A 23,402-nucleotide genomic window follows, 5' to 3' on the forward strand; every position below is an offset into this window, starting at 1 on the left:
AGATCTGCAGTGCATTCCTTGGCCTACAGACCTATCAACTGTGAAGGCAGAAAATAAGCAGGATCAAAGACTGCCAACATATATTCAATATAATAATATTATGAAAACATATGACACCAATTCCTCATTGGGATTTTTTGGTTGGGTTTTTTTTGGGGGGGGGGTGGGGGGGAATCATCCTTTTCCCTAAACAACTTTTTGGAGTCTGATGGCAACCACTCAGAGCTTGTTTTTTCTTCAAGTCTGCAGGTTTACCTTCTGCTGCTTTTGTGGTGGCTGCTGGAATCCAGTCTACTGAATTCACTCATTCACTACTCTATGCTAGCTTAGGTTTTTATGGTTCTAGGGAAAACAATTTCTTGCTTTTCCTCAATATTGCTGCCCATGCTGCTCATGATTTTCTACAATCACTTGACACAATACCAACTAGAACACTTTGGTTTCAGCCTGTATCTATTTCCACCATCTCTTTAATGTTTCAATACACAGAGTGACATTCTCTCTTTTATCTCTCCCTTGTCCATGATAAGTCAAGAGATCCTTAAGAACTTCCAATCCTCAAAAGGTAGCCTACTCTTATCATCTGATATACTTTCCCTTCCTCTGGTTTCTTACATTAAAAAAAGTGGAAAAAAAGAACTGGCAAAGCTTCCAAATGGCATTTGAAGTTTTTTCAGAAAAAAAATCAATTTCAGACTTATAAACTAAATAATTCTCTATCAGTTCTTTGTCAATATTCATCAGAATGGACTCAATGCAAAAGGTGCATTTTCACCATTAGAAAAATGTTTTTGTTCATATTTCTGAATTTTATGCATATACAATGAGATAATTCTTTTCCTCTCCTCAATGGAGTTACATTGCTTTTAAGCATTCTTTCATAGTTTGACAATCAAGTGTATTTGGCATTATTAAACTGATTGTCTGGATAATTGTTTGTCGTTTCAGACATTATAAGCCTGAAATCATGGTATATCTTTTGCTGATGTAAATAATATAAGCATTATATAATAATTACACGCAGTTCATTTGTCTGATATGTGCTAATAACAAAATCCTCCTATATCACATTCTTCAGACATATAACAACAAAGAATGAGTTCAGTCACACAATTGTGTTTCAAGGGAGACGGGGGGAATCATATATTAACTCAGATGAGATATAAAACATGTTCCTGTTAATAAGCTAAATTATCCTGCAATAGTTACAATAAAAAGAGGGCCTGCAGAATGAAAGAGAGGATGGATTTTAAACAAGGAATTTTATACTGAACGGCTTTTATCTATATTAAGTAGGTAATTCTTAAAGGTGGGCAGGCTGTCAAGAGTTAATGAAAAAGTGATGAACAATATCAGAGAAGATTTTCAGACCATAAAACAACAGTCCCATATATTGTGTATCAGCTAGTGCCAAAGAATAAAATATATATATTCTTCATGACTTGCTGAAGACAGATGGCAGAACTGAGCAAGGCATCCTACAAATGTAGAAACATTTCAAAAGACATTGAGATGCGTCATACAGATCAAACCTAGTACTTTGCATTCATGTATATAATAATAGATGTTTTTACATCTAGAAAATTTTGAAGCAACAAATGAACTCGGTAATTTGTTTGTTAGGACAATTCCCTTGCAAAAAAATAAACTGTAGTTTAAATAGAGTGATATGTTTTCCTCCTCAAAACTGGCACCAGTTAAAAAAGAATTTCTCCTTTGGGGTAGAGAGAGCCCCAAAGCTATATATCCATCTAGACAGGTGGGTAGATATGAGAAATTAACTTTCTTTCATCAGCAATATATTGGCTGAATTATTAAAGTAAAGAATGTTTCCACATAACCCAAGAAACAATAGAATAAAGCAGTCAAAATTTTAAAGTCACACAAAAGAAACATCAAATGATTGAGCCCAGGACCATAAAAGCAACCCAGTCTACGCTTTCAAAACAACTATTGACCATTTTGTGCTATGTATTCTTTACTTCTAATTATTTTCAACAGAATAGAACTGGAAGGGAGATTGGTTGGTCTTCTAGTCCAACCTCCTGCTCAGGCAGGAGAGCCTATACCATTTCAGACAAGTGGCTGTCTAGGTTCTTCTTCAAAACCTCCAGTGACGAAGCAGCCACCTCCAAAGGCAAACTGTTCCACTGGTTAATTGTCCCCAGTTAGGAAGTTTCTCTTTAATTCCACATTACTTCTCTCTTTGATTAGTTTCCATCCTTTGTTTCTTGTCTTACCTTCTGGTGCTTTGGAAAATAAGTTGACCCCCTCTTCTTTGTGGCAGCCCCTCAAATACTGGGATATGTTACCCCTAGTCCTTCTTTTATCTAGACTGCTCATACCTAATTCCTGCAACCGTTCTTCGTGTTTTTGTCTCCAGGCCCTTAATCATCTTAGTTGCTCTTCTTTGCACTTTTTCCAAAGTCTCAACATCTTTTTTGCAATGTGGTAACCAAAACTGGATGTAGTATTCCAGTTGTAGTCCTACTAAGGATTTATAAGCGGTACTAATATTTCATGTGATTTTGGTTCTATGCCTCTGGTTATATAATCAAGGATTATATTAGCTTTTTAAGTTGCTGCCACACACTATTTGTTTAAGTGATTGTCCATTAGGACTCCAAGGTCCCTCTCAGTTACTGTTTTTGAGCCAGATTTCACCAAATCTGTACTTGTATCTTTGGGTTTTCCTGCTTAAGTGTAACTTTGCTTTTTTCCACATTAAATTTCATGATGTTGGATAGGGCCCATTATTCAAGTCTGTCAAGATCTTTTTGGATCCTGAACTTGTCTTCTGGGGTGTTGGCTATTCCTGTCAGCTTAGTGACATCTGCAAATTTGATGAGCCCCCCCCCTTCTCTTCCCTCATCTAAGTAATTTATGAAGATATTGAAGAGTACTGGGCCTAAGACGGATCTTTAGACATTATGACATCTAAAAAAGAGAGAGAAAAGGACTCTCTATCCTCAAAGAGTTAAAAAAGAGGAGGAGGGGAGAGGGGGAGGAAGAAGAAGAAGAGGAGGAGAAAAATAAGAAGAGGAAGAGGGGGGAAGAAGAAGAAGAAGAAGAAGAAGAAGAAGAAGAAGAAGAAGAAGAAGAAGAAGAAGAAGAAGAAGAAGAAGAAGAAGAAGAAGAAGAAGAAGAAGAAGAAGAAGAAGAAGAAGAAGAAGAAGAAGAAGAAGAAGAAGAAGAAGAAGAAGAAGAAGAAGAAGAAGAAGAAGAAGCTTGCACTCCTTTTCCATCTAGGAAAGGGTTACTATACATACATGTAAATATATGCAAAGAAAGGAAGCAAGGAAATCATCAACAGATTTCTGTGAAATCTCAGAGGAGAAATGGTCTACCAGATTCTCTATTAGCCACAGAGGCAAAGTGCATAAAATGAATAAAATACTACAAATGCACAGAGAGGCAAGATCACAATAGAATGTGTTACCAAAAAGTCAAGCTAAGGAATACAACAGAAGCACCTTTTTTTGCCCCCACTCAGCATGAAAGCAAAAGCAGCCTTAGTGCGGCTGACTGAATCACTCTCCTGAATGGAATCCTTCCATCTGTGAATATTATCTGCAGGGGAACACATTTCCCCACAGGTATCTACCTAGCTCTGTGAATGAAGATTGCATGATGCCTCTGGGCAGTCAAATTTCTTTTCCTAGAAGACAAATAAGAGCCAGTAATGGAAATAACGGAGGATTGTTCTCACTGAGCTCTCTCCATCACAATAGGCTCCAACAGACTGCCTCACTCCTACTTCAGCAGCCTGTGGTGTTGTTTAGGGAAAGCTATTAGGAGGCTGATGCTTCTACATCTGTCCCCTCATTTACATTTTACACAAACAAACTACAATGAAAAGGGGAAGATACATTCATTCCCTTGTGCTTCCGAGTGGTTAATTGCTGGCGCATGAAAATGACAGCTCCAAAGAACAAGGAGTTTGCTTTTACCATGAATTCTCTTTTCTGAAGATCACTCCCTGCTGTTTTAGGAGAAGGTATAAGCTCAGATGATCAAGTTCAAGAGGTATTTAACAGCAATAGAAGGGTATGAAGGGCTGGCATTTCTATCCCAACTGGTAGCATTACAAAATGAGCACAGACTGCAAAGGAGCCTCCGTCTTCCAAAACTCAGCTGGAGACTGTCTTTTTGAGGGTCATCCTTTACAGGTCATATTCAGAAGCGCAATTAAAACCGCACTGTAATTCTCTATTTTAAATTCAGAAATTGTAGCAAGGATAATGAAGAAAGAATTGTTCATCATCAAACAAAGAACAAGAGCTAAGAATTTCTTCTCCTATTAGAAAAATGCCCAGTTATAGTTCTGGGAAAAAGTACAGGTATTCCTGTAACTTATGACCACCACCGGGACTGGACTTTCCATGGTAAACCATGCAGCTGTGAAGCTAGATGTCATGTAACTGCATCGCTTAGCAACTATAATCTTGGCAATCCTTGTTGCTGTCATTGACTGAGAAGTGAGTAGCCACTCTGATTAACCCCCATCTGCTATCTCCTCTCCATCTCTGTCCTTTTAGCCATCCTGCACTCTCATGTGCAGAGTGGCAAGCAGCCCCAGAATCATACAGCTCTGGGGCTGCTTGCTATGCTATGGAAAGCTGAAACTGCCCCTATCCAGTCCCAGTCACCCCTTACCCTAGACCCCAAACCTCTTGCGGCCCTGTGCTCCCCATCCTAGCTGGCCCACTGTCTTCTTGCTCCTGCAGTATGCCTGGCCTAGGCTGCTAGCCAGGGGGAAGGGCAGAGTCAAAAACCCAGAACCACATTGCACCAAAACACTCCTTTGCAAAAGGGTGCTGCACCGGGGGACTTTATGGGAGACAGCTAAGAACAACCCCAGAGCAGCAATGTGCCCCCTGAAAAAAAAACCCTTTTTCTTTAGCTTTTGGGGGTGGGGGAAACATGAAGCCCAGTCACACCTAGAAGCTCTTTGCAATGGGCCTTTGTGTGTGTGTGTGCACCACAGCTCTGGGTTGCTTTGGGCTTTGTTTGTTTTACAGCACAAAACCCAGCCCTAGTCCAGCTCAGCAACAGATCAGGCATACCTCAGCAGCAGGAGGAGCAAATAGATGGTGAAGGTGGGGTAAAATAGTTGGGTAGGGAGAGTTGAAGTGCCCTGTAATCGGAGGTGGGCACCAAGCACCCAAATTTTGACCACATGACCATAGGGATGCTGCAACAGTCATAATAACTTTGAGCAGTCACTGAATAAATGATTTGCTAGGATTTACAAATTACATTCAAGTTTGAAAATAAGTTTCACTCATTTTGCATGTAAAGTCAATTAAATGTGATGTGTTTCCTAGTAGATGTGCTTCTAGGTTTGGGGTTTTTGTCTTGCTATGATACATGCTTGTGCTTCAACTTCAACTGGTGTAGATATGGCTTGGTAATCTTCTGTGGGATTTATGCTTCTTTCAATAATGGCGTGTTAATGAGGCAGCAAAACATTATTATCATTATTATGTGTAATATCTCAAATTTATTCTGTACAACTCAAGAAGGCATATATCATGTTCTTGTCACTTACATGCAACCACCATCCTGTGAACGTAGTAATGAGTGACTGGCTCAAAGTCACCCATTACTACTACTTTCATCTTGAAACCATGACATTATGCCTCCTTACTTGACAGCCGATATGAGATTCCTATTTTAAAATGCAGTTCTATGTTTCTGTAGGTTATAACAATACCTACATAGACTAAAAAAGTTTCACTCCTGGATTATCTGTCCATACAATATCCCTCCAGCTGTCAGCAGTGTCTCCAAACACTTTTTGGCAAACTTAAAATGTTATTCTGGGTTTCTTTGTGACACCTTGGGGTGATTTTATGCTGTGCTCTCAGAGTAAATACAATATGACTATGGCTTAATTCTGCCCCAAAGCTTATTTCAGTCCTAAGATTCTGACTGTTGACAGATCCCCAGTCTAAGAAATTTGATCCAAAGTTTATCAAAATCATAGAAAGTAAGGTCTAATTGCTTGATAGTTTAACGAAATAATTGGATAACTGGGCCTAATTATTCTTTTAACTGGCTCAATTAAACTAAGGGAAGTGATTATTTTTTCACATTATACATTGCATGTTGATGATGTTTATTGAAAAGATAAGGCAATTTAAAAACAAAAACAAAAGGGGGCAAATACTGTTTTACATAACTCTAGATCAGCAGTATAGAAGATGCCTCTACTAACAAAAGCTTAGTTTGATCCTGACTAGCTCAAGGTTGACTCAGCCTTCCATCCCTCCGAGGTGGGTAAAATGAGGACCCAGATTGTTGGGGGCAATAGGCTTACTCTGTAAACTGCTTAGAGAGGGCTGTAAAGCACTGTGAAGCAGTATATAAGTCTAAGCGCTATTGCTATAGTGTGAACCTACTACATTTGTGTAGTAGGCATCTGTCTCCTCCTGGCACAGATGGTTTTACTCTTGTGGTTCTTTTGTTTCTTTCTATTTGATGTTTTTAATCCTTTTGTAAGCCTCTCAATATTACCTGATGAGCGAGCACCCTTAGAAACTGAAAAAATAGGAAGGAACAAATATTTTAATATTGACTCGGTATACGTTACATATTTTAATGCCCAATTTTTTTATATTCATTGAAACTACAGAAATGTGGCTCTTTGGACTGATACTTTATTTTGACAGCTGAACAGATTCCCAGTATTCTGCTTACTTAATTTGTCATCTAAAGGATAAACAGCTTGAAAAGTCAGAGGGGGCAGCAGTGGGTACAATTTGTCTTCCATGCATTTAAAAAGGACAAATTAATCAGTATTGTAAACTCTAATTTTGAGAAAAAGTGTATTCAACCTACTTTCTTTTTAACATGTACAAAGCATTTAAAAAATAAAAAGCAGACAAAGGACAGAATAATTAATGCATTGTGCTGGGATAAAAAACTTACTCAAAGTCTTCAAATTCCAGGTCATTTCCTTCTACAGATGGGCCTGCATTTTCAGAAGTGGAAGCAGAAGATGAGGAAGAGCGAAGGCGATTTTGCTGATACCGCATAGAGCGCTGGCGAATGCTATCTCTGCGTGAAAGATACTGGATCATTCTCTGGGCATAATAAGCAGCAGGTGACAACCTGAAAAATTAAAATACTGTTTTTAGCTCAAAAACAAATCCCACTTGCTTCTTGATGTTGTAGGATTATATTATTATTACCTAAATCTATGTCGGAAATAGAGGACTTGCTCTAGTTTTTTTAATATGGATTGGATTATGAGCGGGAGATTTCTGCTTGAACAACTTTATCTAAAATCCTTTGTGTTTTGTTAATGCAGTTTCAAATTCACTATATAACAGGTTAAAAAATGACCAGAATAATAGGAAGGCTGATTAACATTAGCCCATGCTATCAAGGTTTAACGAAGGGATTAAAAAGCTAGCTGAATACCTGTGCAATTTTAATTTTATTTTATTTTTTTTCTTTATGTCTTTGTGTTTGTTCTTTTTTTTACTCTCCCTGTCTTTTCCCTTGAAAGCAATAAAATAAAGGACGGGAGAACAGCTGGTACAACATTTTACTACTATGTCAAGTTATTAAGATTACTTATTTTTTCAAAAATATCTTACACTACATTCTTCCCATTAATTTGAAATGAAAAATGTCCTTCAAAAGAAAGCATTTTTTTCATCCATTTCTTGCACTTGAACTCTGAGTGGCATACAAGGAGTTATTCCAAAATATGATTCAAGCCAAGTCAAAATAGTAGACTGAGAGAAGGACAAACCGATGTGACATGTTAAAGTAGAATCTATCTGCCTTTCTGAAAGTTTATTGTAGGAAATAAATTCACTGTCATAGAATTTAAATATTGTTGACACACTTCTAGCATTAAACTGATATTGTGAAATCAAGATAAAAAGTAGTATTCACAAAATTACTTAAACATAATTCTCCTTGGAAATGAGATAGGTTAAATTTAAATTATTTTCAGGGATGTTATCCATAGTTCAAAGTCCTTGCCCAAATCACAGAGTGAGCTCATTTGGCTTAGGGCAAACTGGATCTGGGTTACCCTGCTCCTAATCCAACCTTTTTTTTAAAAAAATAAAGTTTTATTTGGGTTTTCACACATACAAAATACAAGTAAAACATCTTTTTTGAAAATAGCATGGTCCCAAGTTGAACTTCTTTATACAGACACAAAACTCAATTTCATGCTCCTTTTTGTGTTCTATTCCGTATCTTATACTATTCTACATTTTCTATATAGTTTTCCCCTCTTTTAATTTTCTCAATTTTATTTTGATTATCTCATCTCAATTCAAATCATTATATTTATACTTTTGTCTGTTCTGTTTCAATTTCATATTATCTTTTCTCATTAAACAAATTTTCTCCTGTAGTTACTAATTGGAATATGACACTTTTATATCTTTTAATTACATCCATTCAACTCTTATTTAAACTTCAATATATACCTCAAGGTTATGACCTTCAATATAATACATAATACATAACTTCCAATTGAATTCTGCTTGGTACATTCTTATAATACACACTATATTCTTAAAAAAAAAAGATTATAAATATATGTAATTATAAACCCTCATTCCATTCCAATTCAGTTGTATCATTAATAATCATTAAAAACTTAACATCTTTAACACTTCTTTTCAATTAAGTATCATACTTCCTTTAAGACACATATAATCTCCATAATTAATTTTTCCCTTATTTCTCTTCACGTTTTGTAAATCATTAAATATTCATTTTGTTACATTTATTTATTGACAAGCATTCCATTGAATTACGATAGCTATTTTATCAAACATTTTAATTATACATTGTTTCATATTTTCTAAAATTATTTCTGTTTCTAAGAGAATAATACTATCTTATGTACCTTTGCAGAATCCCTTTTTTCCATTAAATTTTCACCCATTATCTCTAAATAGGCCCTGTTTCTCTATATTTTGTTTTTGTCCTTTATAACTTCTTTTCCTTTCTTTCTTCCCTCTCATCTTCTCCTCCCCCCCTTTACCCCCTTGTCTCTCTACTTCTAATTCTCTCTTCTGCTGCTTTCTGATTTTATACTTATTTTTCACTCTATTTTGGGGGGGGGGAGTTGTTTTACCCAATCTTAAACTTTCCATTCTCTTTCCCCCCTTTCCTTTTTCCCCCACCTAAGATTACTTGTTCATTAAAGATGGCTTCTTCTTTGTCACAATCTTCTTGTTCTGCAGGCATTTCTTGTTGTTTCTCATAATTCCAAATCTCCATTTCTAAAAACTGAAATACGAAGCCAAAATAACCTCTCCCTTCTTGTGCATCCTCTTTGTACTTTTTAAGTTCCATTTTCAGTTCTTCTAAAAGTGGAGCCATTTTAAAAAGTTTTAAACAACCACCCGATTGATTTTAGTCATTCAAATACAATAACCAAAAATCCAGAAATCATCAAGTAATCCAAATAGTCCAAAGTTATTTCTTCTTATTTCTTTTTCCACTTTCTCTTCCTGGGGGGGTTTTGTTGCGATATTTCAGTTAAAATGTATCTTTTGGAAGTCTTGTTGAGATTTTGCTGTAAGTTCTTTTTAATTCCAGGCAGTCTCCTCCCTTCCAGATCCTGCCCTTTTATTCTTTTTCTTTCCTTTCCCGTTTTCAAAAGCTTTTGATTATCCAGAAATCTTTATTATACCTTTGACTTTTTATTTTCAGCATTAAATGCCTATTAATTTCAAAGTGGATTTTTTTCCAATTTCTTACTTAAGTCTCTTAGCTGTCAGTATAGGAAAAGGAGGGAAAAAAACCAAATCTTTTCCCTTTTCTCTCTCCTTCGCATCTTAAAAATCTTCTTAGGGAACAATGTTATTGTTTTTTTTTAATAGTTTCAATTCCAGGTTACCTTATTTGTTGCTTTTGCTGTTTGACCCAGTCAACCAAAACTTTCTCTTCTTATCTTCCTCCTGCACATTCTTTTCCGGTCGAGTTCTTTTTTGTGGTGGCCATTTCTGACCACCACTACAACCGCCCTTGGGAAAGGGAGTAATGGCCAGCTGGGGAGGAGAGATGCGGCTCTCCTCACCCCTGCAGGCAGTCTCCCCCTTCTTCACCACCTCTACCAGCCGGCTCGGGGCGCTCCAGTGGCGAGCACGGACCGAAGCCTCGCAGAGACGAGGTTTCGGTCTGTCGCCGAAGAAGCTCAAACCAGAAGAGGGCGCTCCTAATCCAACCTTTTAACTACTTTCTAAAAATCACTCTTTCTGCTCATGGCTTAGTCTTTTCCATCTATGTTATGGGGGTCCCACCATGGATGCTGAAATCATCCAAGATGATCAATCAAGACCCACTTCTAAAATTAGTTCAGTCAGAGAAGTTGAAAGGAAACATAATAAACTATCCGTCCTTTATCTTTCCTATATTGCTGGCCAACATCAACTACATGCCATCAAAACTGATACCAGAATATGTTTCTGTGTTCTTCCAGATTAAAACAAAGGGCATCTATAGAAACAATGGCGTCCTTTTAATCAACTTTTATACAATAACACTTTACTGTATCAATACTTTATTCCAATATGCCATAATTTGCGCAGATTGGCTGATCTTGAGCCACTGAATGTTCTCTGTGCAAAGCATTCAGAAACTGCAATTGATCTAGAACAGGGGTGTCAAACTCAAATTCATCGGGGGCCGCATCAGCAGTTTGGTCCCCATCAAAGGGCCGGTTGTATCTGTAGGTCTATGTGTCCACTCTTTATTATCATAAATTAATGTCACTGCATTCAATTATTACTGTTTTTGTAATAATGTAAGTAATAACTAGCTCTGAAAGCAGAAACATAGTCAGAATAATGACAAGTAGATATTCAAATGTACAATTATTGTACAATGTATTGAAAAATGTTTTTGGTAACAAACATTAATTTTTTTAAACATACAAATATTGCCAAACACTGTTTATTAAACATATGGAAAACACAAGGCATTACCTTTTTTTTAACTTTTATAGTACCCAGCCATGTCCCCTTTTAAAGTGCCCAGCCATGTGCCCCCTTTTAAAGTGCCCAGCCATCTGCCCCTTTTATAGTGCCCAGCCATCTGCCCCTCCATTTACTTTACTTACCTTTACTTCTTTCTTTCTTTTACTTCTTTCTTCTTGCTCCTCTCCGCGGCGTCCGGCGCTCCTCTGATCCCTGGAGATGTCGGGCGGACGTCACGTGATGACGCCACGTCCGACACCCAGGGAGCAGTGCGGGCAGGAAGAAGTCGGGCCAGGTCCCGGAAGGTAAGTAATTTTTTTTTTTTTAACTTGAGCCATTTTTAAATGAATTTACTCCGTGCAGGCACGGAGTAAATTCATTGAAAAAAAAAGGGGAGGCTGCAAGGCTGGCGGCGGCACCGCGGGCCATCAGACGAGGTCTGGCGGGCCGGATTTGGCCCGCGGGCCTTGTGTTTGACACCCCTGATCTAGAAAGTAGCAATACTGGCAGTTTGGGGGATATCAATATATGTTTATATAAAGTATTGACATTTAAATTTTATACAATAAAATTTAAATATCAATACTTTACTCCAATATTCCATAATTTGAGCAGATTGGTTGAGCTTGAATTGCTGTAATTGCTGTCTCTATGCAGAGCTGTCCCATGAAAAGCATTCAAAAGCTGCAACTGATCTAGGATGCGGCAATACTGGCAGCTTGGGGAAGGTCAATAAATGTTTATATAAGGTTACTGCTTTGTGAGCTGCACTTGCTCCCAGTAAGGCTCTAGGTGAAAGTCAAGCTGCTAGCAGTTACTAGTAAAGCCTTACATGGCAGAAGGTCAGGTTATTTACAGAATCATCTATTTTTGATGGTTTCTGCTCACCCCACCAGATGTGATAGAATGGGTAGGCTCCAGGTTCCTTCACTGAGCATGTATAAGACCTTTCTTTATTGTGCTACCTTCCCTAGGGAACTGCATACCTTCCAAATTCAGATGGCCCTGATAGGATTTCTATAAGGCATTACAGACCTGGCTTTTATCTGAAGCACTGGATATGTGAGGTCAGGTGAGCTTGGCAGGTTAACTCTTTACTGTCAAACAGTAAGTGGGAAGGGATTTATTGGATTCCATATTCCCCTTATAGGCACTAGTTCTCCATTTCTCCAATTCTTTGCCCTCCCTTCCAAGGCCAAACAAGCCCACAGAGAGCTGTGAGGCCTTTGCGACAGTCAGGGGACCGTCTACTGTGCCTAGCCATTAGTGCCAATCACTTTTCAGCGCAGAGACTGGGGCCTGTTTTAGCGACGCGGGAGCAATCTGCGGCTCAATGGAGGCCCTGCAGGAGGCTATGTAACCCCTATCGCTGCCCCACCCACTCTCTACGATCACTCATGATCTTCCAGATGCCGCTGAGTACCCTCAGAGATGGGAGAGAAATTCCCGGCCCTGGAATCACTCCGAAGGGGGGAAGAGCCCTCCCCGCCCCTTCATGGTGTCGCTGGCTCCACCGGATAGCCGGGAGCTTCTTCTGATCTTCTCTATTAATTGCAATCAGCTTGTCAAAGATAAAACATGCTTTTCAGACTTCTCAGCAAGAGAAGCAGGAAAACAGGACCAAGTCGATGAGTGGATTGAGTCAAAAAGCTAGGGTGACCATGGCAACGGAGGCATGGTTAACAATTGGCAGACTCAAGTCATGTGATGAGGCAAAGCCAACCCTGTACTAGACTCTCACAGGAGTCTAATGGAGAATTACCAGACATAACAGATATTTAATATAGGAAGAGGCTTATTTAAATCACATATTCCTCAACTGTGTAAAAAAAAAGAAATAAGAAGCATCTGTTAGTAGTGGAAGAAAGTATAGAACACTACCATTATCTGCTTATATTTTTTTACTAATTTTTAGTATGCATTTTCTTCCTGAGAGGATAATGAGCCAGGTGGTGCAGTGGTTAGAATGTAGTACTGTATGCTACTTCTACTAACTGCTGGCTGCCTGCAGTTTGATTCTCACTGACTCAAAGAATTAAAGAATTTTCATAATTAAACAGAAAAGCAAGAGCCTTTCATCCTTCTGAGATCAATAAAATGAGGTCCCAGATTGTTGGGGACAATATGTTGGGGACAATTGTAGTTGTCCACTATAGAAACTGGATGGTGAATTAAGTAGGCCTTTGGATTCAAGCTTTTACATTTTCACTTAAGGGGCAATTACTTTTTTGACAAAGTTTAACAAGTAGTTGTGGTATATAATAGATGAAGTTGGAAAAAGTTATGTAAAAACACATCTGAGACTGTAAAAAGGCATAATATAAAACTATTTAAATACAGATACATGTGAATTGGGTGGTTGATAGCTTTAAATATATTAACACCAACATCTTGATACAAAAATAAAACAGTTTTTACAAAAACGTTGACGGCAACCTTTACAGCAGTAGCATCACTAATGGCATTTCCTCTGTAATAAGAATTTTCATAATTAAACAGAAAAGCAAGAGATTGAACCTTGATCGCAAAACGCTCATTTATCACAAAGCTAAGGTTTATGTATAAAGCAAGCTGATATGACAACTTTTAAGAAAATGTTCCTGGAGCTTGGTAAGACTGGGTCTCAATTATTTCAACTGCAAACCTCTGTGAACTGTGACATTTCAGAAATTGTCACCAATTTTGTTTACCGATAATTCTATCACCTTGATTTTTCTAACTTTTCATATATACCTCATTTTTAAATACTCTTCCTTGATTCAATAGATGAGATGTTTTCAAAACATCTCATTATTTCCAAAAAGGTCACTGTTGCTTTAGCTTCTTTAAAGGGAGTGTATATGAACCACATAAGTGATTGATTTAATCTCTACAATGTACTGATCACCCTACTTTTCCTACGTTTCCCTTCATCAATCTTTCTCTAACTGCTCATTCTTCCATTAGTAGCACCATTCTCATTCGTAGTAGCTATGCAGGCAGTCCTTGACTACAATCGTTTTATTTAACAACTGTTTTAAGTTACCACAGCACTGAAAAACAGTAACTTACATCCACACTTATGATCATCACACCACCCGCAGTCATGTGGCCAAAATTGAGGTGCTTGGCAACTGGCATGAATTTACGATGGCTGCAGTGTCACTTGATCGCTACTTGCAATGTTCCCAGCTGGCTTTCAACAAGCAAAGTCAATGGGGAAAGCCAGATTTGCTTAATGAACATGAAAAAAAGTCATAAAATTGAGCTTGACTCACTTAATGACTGCACTGCTTAGCAATGGAAGGTCCAATCCCAATTGTGGTTACAGGTTGAGGACAATCTGTATACCTTTTTGCTATATTACTTGTCTTGCTTCGATGAAGACATATTTTAGGATTCTAGTATTTGAGTGAGCAGACAGGGAGTTCACATTTCTTCAATTTATGTTTTATTCATGTTTTTAAAAAGTTCTTATCAACAGTAGAATCTTAATCTAAAATATTGTTGTATTTTTCCTATTATTGCACTATTTTCTAATTTTTCAAAAGTACTTTCAATAAATATCACTGACTATTCTTTGAATCTCAATTTTACTCAAATCCAAATAAGTTAATAAATATTTTCCTTTTTTACCATCTTCAATTTTATTTATTTTTTAAAAATTATATGGCTGTCCATCTCAATTCTTAGCAACATACAAAAAATAAAAAATAGACCACAACAAAAAGCACAATTATGTATTTTCCTAATTACCCTATTAATAATGTAGCAGCATATCTAAATTCTATTCTAATTTTCCCATCAGCTTTATATTCCATGTTGCTTATAGAGTCTGTGAAGTCATGTAAAACTTGCCATGTTTCACTATATAAAACAGACATTGAACTACCGAGGTCACAAGATTTCTAAACATATATATTAAGGAATACTTAAACTCAATTTCAAATTATTTTTAATGCAGGTACTAATATACAGGATCATTTACAGAATGACCATTAACAATAGGGACAACCCTTTGTCAAATCAAGTTTATGGTGTAATTTATTTATTTCAGTACAAGAGGGAAAAAAGGAAAGAGGTTATAGTAACAATGAAATGAGTATGCTCCATTATATAGCTTCATCTCTCTTTTTGGAAGACAGTGAGGACAAAAGTCTTAAGCAAAGGCTTTATGGGAGAAACTGCTTGTTGACGAAAGACATTATATAGGTTTAGGTTTATTATATAGGAATAGGTTTCTGGGATACATTTCTAAGAATAAAGACAAGAAAGGAAATTCTATTATATTGTTATCTCCTCTTTTCTACATGTTTATTATTATAGTTGGAACTCAACCAGAAATCCATTTAGTATATTCTTTTATAATTCTCAAGAGAAGTTTTTTTTTTAATATTTTATGAGTATTATCAGTATTTAAAAGAAGATAATATTATAAAACATCAAATATAAAAGCAATCCTATAAAATAGCAATAAAATAAAATGTATGCAGAAAATTTACAGTGATGATTTCAACATGCCATGACTATTGTTAAAAATTTAGCAGCCTTGTTTGTAACATTTACCTAGGAGAAAAACAATAACCTTCTATTCAGAGGAGCAGAAGATTGCTAACAATTGATGTTATGAGTTCCAGCTTTCATTTATTGTTCAGGAGACATTCAAGCAGTAAATGTGAAACAAGACCCCGCTTCTGCATCAGAACATGTAAAAATGCAATTTTCATAGGGAATATTGATCTATCTACCAGTTGTTGACCCTATAAATAATTTGCCAATTTGGGCCAAGATGAAAAGTCTACTATGTGAAGTATGGGGAATGCTATAAAAATATCTTGGAATGGAGCAGGGAAGGATGTTTACTGAGTGGAGGTAGGAAACTATTTGGAGATTTAGATCCCAAATCTTCCACTAAAAGCGGATTATGGTTTTCTTTGGGATGAAACCAGCTAATGCTGGGGAAAAAAGCCATCATAAACCAGATTGAGATTGATTTTTTGATTTTAAGGAAGATTCAGACCTACATAATGAGGTGAGAATTTACTTCAGCCAGTATCTGAGGAAACAGAGCTTCAAATGGATCCAAATAAGGACACAATAAAAAAATTATGTAATAATCTCTTAAAATCTGGATGGGTTAGTTTCTTACCTAGAAGCATCCTTCTAAAAATATAATTATGTGTCATACAGAACTGAGCCCAGCACTTTAACTCTGCATAATTTGACAGCTGCTGCTACATGCGTATGGCTTGTACATTTAATAATTTGGAAGATCTCATAAGGAAGTCCCTTGTTTAATTAATCTACTGAGTAAATAATTGAATGTCTATGTGCTTAAAGGTTGTAACTTGCTCTGTAGGTTTACTATTGATCTTCCAGCTAATTCCAGCTAAGGACTTGAAACACTTTTTTGGATAATATTAAGAACTTTGTTTTAAAGCAGGGGTGTCAAATTCAAGGCCTGCAGTCTGGATCCAGTCCGTGGGGTGCTTAAATCCGACCCATGGGGCCAGCCTGGATATATCAAAGGACCGGCCTGCGGTGCCCCTGGTGGCTAAAACAGGCTGTATGCAGCCCCCACACACCTCATTTTCACCCTCCATGGCCTCCTGCAGCACTCTGCTGGCTGAAACCAGGCCCCAAACATCTGAAAACAGGCAAAGCATGACCTGAAAATGCCCCCAAAACAGCCCGAAAACAGGCCATACGGCCAATTTTCGGCCAGCAGAGTGCTGCAGGAGGCCATGGAGGGAGAAAATGAGAAGTAGGGGGGCTGCACATGGAACCCCATGCCTTGTTTTGGCTGACTGGGTGCTACAGAAGGCTCACCAGGCTCACCAGGTTGATTCAGCCTTCCATCCTGGGTAAAATGAGGACCCAAATTGTTCGGGCAATATGCTGACCCTGGAAACCACTAAGAGTAAAGCACTATAAAGGGGTATATAAATCTAAGTGCTATTGCTATTTACTTAATGGTCACTCATTCTCTTTGTTAGGTCTAGTCAGAAAGATATCTCTACCTGTGGAGGTTTTTTTGTGACCAATTACCTCTTTCACTCCCTCTAAAAATTGGCCCTATCACTCCTTCTTTTAAATGTTAAAAGTAGTTGGAATCATTTGAATTCTGATTCTTAGATTTAACAATTAAAATTTCAAACTACAATCATATTTGCCAGTGAATTTAATGCTATGATGGGATCTAATGACAAGGTTATTTCCATATTATAACATCCATATTCCTCAGTTACTTTTTCTTTGCGAAAATCAAAAGATGCTGAGTTTAATATAGCAGAGTTGAGGTTGTGAGAAATGACATCAAAATTTGATCTGAAGATCCTTATTAGAGCTATGCCCAGAGACAAGCTACCCTTTTAGAGTCCTTAATAGGAGAAGTCTCAACATTAGATTATAGTTTAATATCTAATTACTTTACCCTTCACTGTATTTCCACATTACTTTCCATCTGTGAAACAGCCACTAACCCCTGATAGGATCCTTCACTATTAAACTAGTGAAGCAGAACCAGCCTTTACAAACTGACTCTGTTGTTACTGACAATTATTTCCAACCAATATAGTCTAAGAAGAAGTCTGAGGCTATGAGACAATTCTTTGAAGCCCCAGAACTCAATCATCTGAAAAGGTACAGAAGTATGGCTAGTAACACTTATGAAATATTTCCAACAAATAATTGTTTATGTTTAAAAACACTTAAAACCTGGTCAATATATATGTGGGTGGAGATCCTTGTATTTTGCCATCAGACAGAACTACAGAAACTAATTTGTCAATTGAAAAATATTAAAGCTCGAAACAAAGACAGAGTTTTACTCCAATTCCTAAAACCCCATTCCATCAGGTAAGCATTTTCACTACTCCCTCTCTTCACTGCCATAATTCTTTCTAGATTCCAAAAGACTGAGTTAATTCCATTGTTCTTCCTATACACAAAAATGGGTACAAGTCTGGTCCTACAATTATTACCCTATCAGGACCATTACACACCAGGCTTTAATGTTGCTTTTAAAAGAATCCAATTATGTTCTCACCTAGCTGGATCAGGATAGATAGGATGTTCGCGGGATCCTGCCCCATCATAACGTGAGAGTGAAATGAGTGAAGATTCCAACAGCCTCCTAGAAAACAAAGCAAAAAAAATGTAAGTATTCATTATTCCACCTCTTTGGTTTCTTGTCTTCTACAAAATGAAAATTCTGAATATCTTGTACACCATCATTTTGGGTTTGTTTTTTGTTTTGGCTTATTTTGGTCCAACAGTCACCCTAAGCACAGCAAGTATTTCAATTCTATTAAAATATTGCCTGCTTTCTCCTTTCCCACATATTTTTATAAGGGTTTGGCTAAAAATGGTACCATTTATGATGTAATCACCATATGATCCAAAAGAAAAATCAGCATTTGTGTGTTACGTTAATTACCTACCAAGAGGGGGGAAATATCTCTAATTCTACAGATTAGGAACCTGCAAATGATATGCAGTTCCCAGATAGACATCCTGTTTTAACTACTGTTAAGTTCTTATACAATTTTGTTTTATTTAATATTACAAAAATGTAAATGTAATAGACCATGAAATTACCAGGGCATTACAGAAATTAAGATACATATACAGTTACCCTTAGCAGTCAACATTTTCCCAGTACAAAATCTAGATATCCTATAAGAAATATTTTTGATCACATATACAGCATACAGCAATGTCAAAAGAAGTGCATGTGAAACTCTTATGCAAAGTTTTCAGCATATAGTTTTCAAGTTTTTTTCCTCTCTGTACAACAGTATTTTCAATATTGGAATATAATCATGTGAGGAGCAGGTTTAATTTCTAAAAGCAAGAATTTATGTGCTGTCTTTGAATACATTTGAGCTACCTATGTTTACTCCATAAATAATATTTTAAAAATTCACTACAAACCTCCCCCCACAGCCAAGTGCAGGAAGTCACAATTATTACACACCACAGGCCAATTGCTGATATTTCTGAAACAGTAACTTATGACCTTATCATCTCAGAATTAAATTAGTGCAATATACTTTGCACATGGCTGCCCTTGAAGATGTTTCAGAAGCTGCAATTGGTTCAAAATGCAGTGGCTGACTGCTTAAAGGAGGATGTATGTCCATAGTATGACACCTATGTTGAGGTTGTTAGAAATAGGCTTCCAGACCCAGTATATAGATCAATTGGTTCAATCCCTCCCAGGTACAGAAATCCACTAAAACACCCAAACCTGTTTGAAACTTTTAGTTCTAGTTCAGATCACTGCCTTCCTTAAAAGCTCTTGCCATCAAGAAAATCCCAATTTTCAACTGGAATTCATTAAATACTTTATAGAAATTAAGCATTTTACATATATTAACCATCCAATGTCCTTTATTAGGACAGCAGATAATATGAACTAAATAAATAAATAAAGCTGAACCATCTTCACAGCATTCCTTTGCTCTACCAACTTAGTTACTCTGTCATAAATTGTGTCAGGTTAATGCTAACAGTACAATCTTACTTTAACAAATTCACGCTAGCCCACACATTGGTCACATGGTTTTTAAGTGCTCCTATATAACTTAATTTTTCAATTGTACATTCCTCCTTTAGTGGCATTATTCTCTTTCATTTAACCATCTACACTTCTTAGTTATCAGACCCCGTTTCCATTTCTTATACATTTCCTTTTTGCATCTCAGCCTGTCAATGAATTCACTAATATCATCCACAAACGACTTTTAAAACATTTCCATTTTTTCCTTCGCATGGGGACTTTTTCAAAGATTTTATCACTTTTTTAAAAGAAATTTTTTTTAGGATTTCAAATCATGTCATACGACCTATTTTCTGTCTGAAAACACCAAGCTTTAAGGTCACCTGCGGCATTCATTCTCTTCTTGCAATGCTTTTTATTTCCGCACAAACAACTAGAAATGGATACTAATCATTCAGTTTGATGACCCTTCATAATTCTTTGTCTTGAATTGATGTATTAGAAAAACAGTACATCACTCACGGTTGTGCATCTCCCATAACAGGGGTCCCCAAACCCCAGTCCCATGCCAGAAACGGAGCCATGCAAACAAGAGAAGCCCCATTTGCAGGATGTACACAAAACCACACCCCCTCCAGTCCACAGAAAAACTTGTCCCTGATGCCCAAAAGGTTGGGGCTGCTATCCTATAATGTTATTCTACTTTCTGCTCTCAATGGAAAGCTTTGATTTTGCTAATCCTTGCAGAGTTGAAATTTTTTTCCAAGAATTAAAACTAATGTTGGTGGTTCTTCAATATTTGTTGGTCAACTCCAACTTTATTTTTAACCTTTTTCCTCTTGTTCATTTCTAGCCATATATTTCTATGTTTGCCATATGTTCATTCCTTTCATTGAACTAACATCTTCCTCTTTGGATTTACCTCTTGTCTCCTCTGTTTCTGGACAACTTTATTTTCCCCTATTCTTCTCTACAATATTATTCTCCTGGCCTTCATAGATAATTCTCTGTGTAATCTTTGTTCTTCAACCACCCCCTGCCCAGGTAAATCCTGGCCTCAAGTCCTTTCTCTTTCTTCTTCAGCAAGGGCAAAATTAGCAACAAGTATAGTTAGCATATTCTTCTGGAATGACAAGAAACATCTGAACACACCTGGTAAATCATACTGCTGCTCCTTCCTTCCTTCAATGTCCAACCTTTTGGCAGAATCTGAAGACAGACTCTTCTTTCTACCATTAAACTCCCTCACAAAATATCCCATTCCTGTTTGTTCTTCTGATCAGTGATTCTGATTTCAAGTCCCTAGAAGCTTGCCCGTATTCTAAAATGCTAGCTGATACGGAAGAGTTATTTGAAGAACAAAGCACAACCTGCTAGCCAATTATCAGTTGTCTCATTGATGAGACAACTATAAGCTATAAGTTGCTCTTCCACCATACCATGTCCTTCAACAGAACACACATGTATAATATACATGTGCCAAACCACAGACTCATGTAATTAACCATACCTTTCCCAAAATTTAACAAAAATTCAGAACCCACCACTCCCTTGTAAAATCCCCTTGTTTCATTCACACAAGACTGCATCAAAATACAATACTTACATCTATTATCTTGTAAATGATTGACAAATCAAATCAAATCAAATCAAATCAAATAAATAAATAAATAAATTTTGCTGAAAGATCTTAAACCAAGGTAGGCAACTTATGGTTGACATGCAGCCCCACTAACATTCAGTATGTGACGACAAAAAGGTTAGCCATCACTGCTGTAGGAGGTGGGGAAGGCCTAGGGAGGCCTGGCGTGGATAACACTGTAACATCTTCCCAGCTGAAACACGGCCTGCACTGGCTCTCCAGGAATTTTGTTACCAAAGCAATCCTCGCACAGCTTCCTGCCCTTCTGGGTCCCCCAGTTTTGGACCTCCTCCGGCCCCATCACACCTTATAGTCCTTTACCTCTTCTGAAGATCCCCTTTCCAAGAGCACCCAGCCAATGCAACAAGCAGCCTCCATACAGAGGCTGCCTTGCACCTCTGCCTGGCACCTTGGAGGTGGGTGCCATTCATATAATCTCTTGGAAGGGTGTGATTTTTCACAATGACGCTCACTTTCAGTATGGCATGAGGTGGCCTCTGCAAGAAAGCCGCACATCACATTGGCCTGTCATTCTTTTGGAAAGATGATCTTTAGAAGAGATAACTGGAACAAGATAAATGGGGTAGGGTGGAGGCCCAAGATCTGTGGGCACCTAGATGGAGAAGCTCAAGAAACGCAGCAGGAAGGGATTGAGGGGGGGGGGGAGATAAGGGGTAGGGAGTGATGCAGTGTTGCTGCAGTTGATCATAAGGGTGGACACGTTGCCAAGTGCCCAAATTGTGATCATATGACTGCAGGGGCACTGAAGCAGCTATGACTTTGGATACAAGTCGTACATTCTTTTGTTCAGCATTGTTGTAATTTCAGTCATAGAACGAATAGCTGTAAGTCAAGGACTAGATGTAAAAAACCATGACCTGTAATGCTAATAAAAGTTATCAAAAGTCTTCAAGGAACTCCAAACTTTTGCCTTATGAAAATGTATGCTCTTTCAATCACAAGTCTAAAAGCCATAAAAATGCTGATGTGCAAAAATTATTGGAATACTTGAAAGTCAGAAAACTTGCAGAGATATGCTGATACAACTTTGACATATTCCAAAAAAATATATCTCCACTCAACTCACTAGAGCATTACCGTCAAACCCTCTGGGGCTTCATAAGCAGCCAACCTTACAATGTTCATGCAAATTAATAAACTACCTTCAAGGTTAGAAGACCTGGCCTAGCCTGTCAGTTACTGCTGTTGCCTAGCTCAACATCAATGCCTTCCTCTTCCATTTAAATTAGTAATACACATTTCAAGACATGTAGATTTGCAACTGGCATTAGCATCCAAGAGGAAAAGGCAAGGCTCTGATCAGCAGAACAGGAGGTGGATTTATTTTTCTTTACTTGTTAGGATTTATTTTGTCTTCTCTCCAGGAGTTCAAGGCAGCTCACATGAGGATTATCCTCTAATTTATCCCACCCGTGACCTTTTGAGGTAGGGAAGAATCAAAAAGAGTAACTTGCTACTCGCCTAATCAATTCCGTATCTAAAGCTTGAGTTGATTCCAAACTGCCCAGGCCCTAATCAAAACTGCAGATCAGTTTTTGTTTGTTTCTTTGTTTGTTTATAATATTTATATAGCTACCCATCTTATAATCAGTCAGTATGTTGGCCAGCTATACATGAGAACTGAGTCTGTGTTTGGTCTATAAACATGAACTGGGACTTTTGGCAGACAGGGAGAATTTAAGGAATAAAATGAAAAATCAAAGCAGCAGGCTTCACTGATGTTTTCTCTTCCAAAATCAGTTATCTTGGTATATTCAAGTCTAAGAACCATCAGGGGTGTCCCCACCTCAATAACACTATTTTTTTCCCCAGCAAATGCTTTCCAGATCTGCATGAAGGCAACACCAGGCACTTGAAGAGGTTACTTTACAAGCTGTCTAGACATTATGAACATTGTCACAAATGCCATCTAAGCACAATTAGCTGAGAAATTATAATTTTCATCCTGTTTTTCGGCTCACTAGAAGAATGGCACCTTACATCCTCCAGATTGTTAATCAATGCTTCGGTGATTAAGATCAACTTGGAACAATAAGTGATGCTGCAGACCTCCCTTACTAAATTAGCCCATGTCTACATTTAATTCTTTTTCTTTTAATATCTGAGGTATAAAATTGCCATCTGTTCAACAGTGCTCTCTGTTGTGCTTACAACAGATTGCCTGCCTTCCAGATATTAGCACCTGTAGAAAACTGCAACTGTTCTGCTCAATATTATTCATGGATTGTAAACATGTGCTGCTATTGGGAGCTGAAGAAAGGATGGGAAGGACCTACTTCTATTGATAAGGCCTTTT

At 37.5% G+C, this 23,402-nt stretch overlaps 1 protein-coding gene across 6 annotated transcripts in view; it reads right to left on the minus strand.

The window, feature by feature from the left end:
• The window catches only part of AMBRA1 (autophagy and beclin 1 regulator 1), a 166,454-nt gene that overhangs the window by 104,687 nt on the left and 38,365 nt on the right, over positions 1-23,402 (minus strand). For all 6 annotated transcript variants that reach the window (XM_026671243.2, XM_026671240.2, XM_026671241.2 and 3 more), the window contains 2 exons: positions 17,989-18,075; positions 6,934-7,116 (listed from right to left, as the gene is read on the minus strand). In XM_026671243.2, the coding sequence (XP_026527028.1) occupies positions 6,934-7,116; positions 17,989-18,075 (270 nt within the window). The remainder of the gene's footprint in view (positions 1-6,933; positions 7,117-17,988; positions 18,076-23,402) is intronic.

The sequence above is a fragment of the Notechis scutatus genome, chromosome 1 (genome assembly GCF_049901735.1).
Source record: "Notechis scutatus isolate UNSWTSFEM ecotype Mainland chromosome 1, rNotScu1.2, whole genome shotgun sequence".
NCBI classification, from domain to species: Eukaryota; Metazoa; Chordata; class Lepidosauria; order Squamata; family Elapidae; genus Notechis; species Notechis scutatus.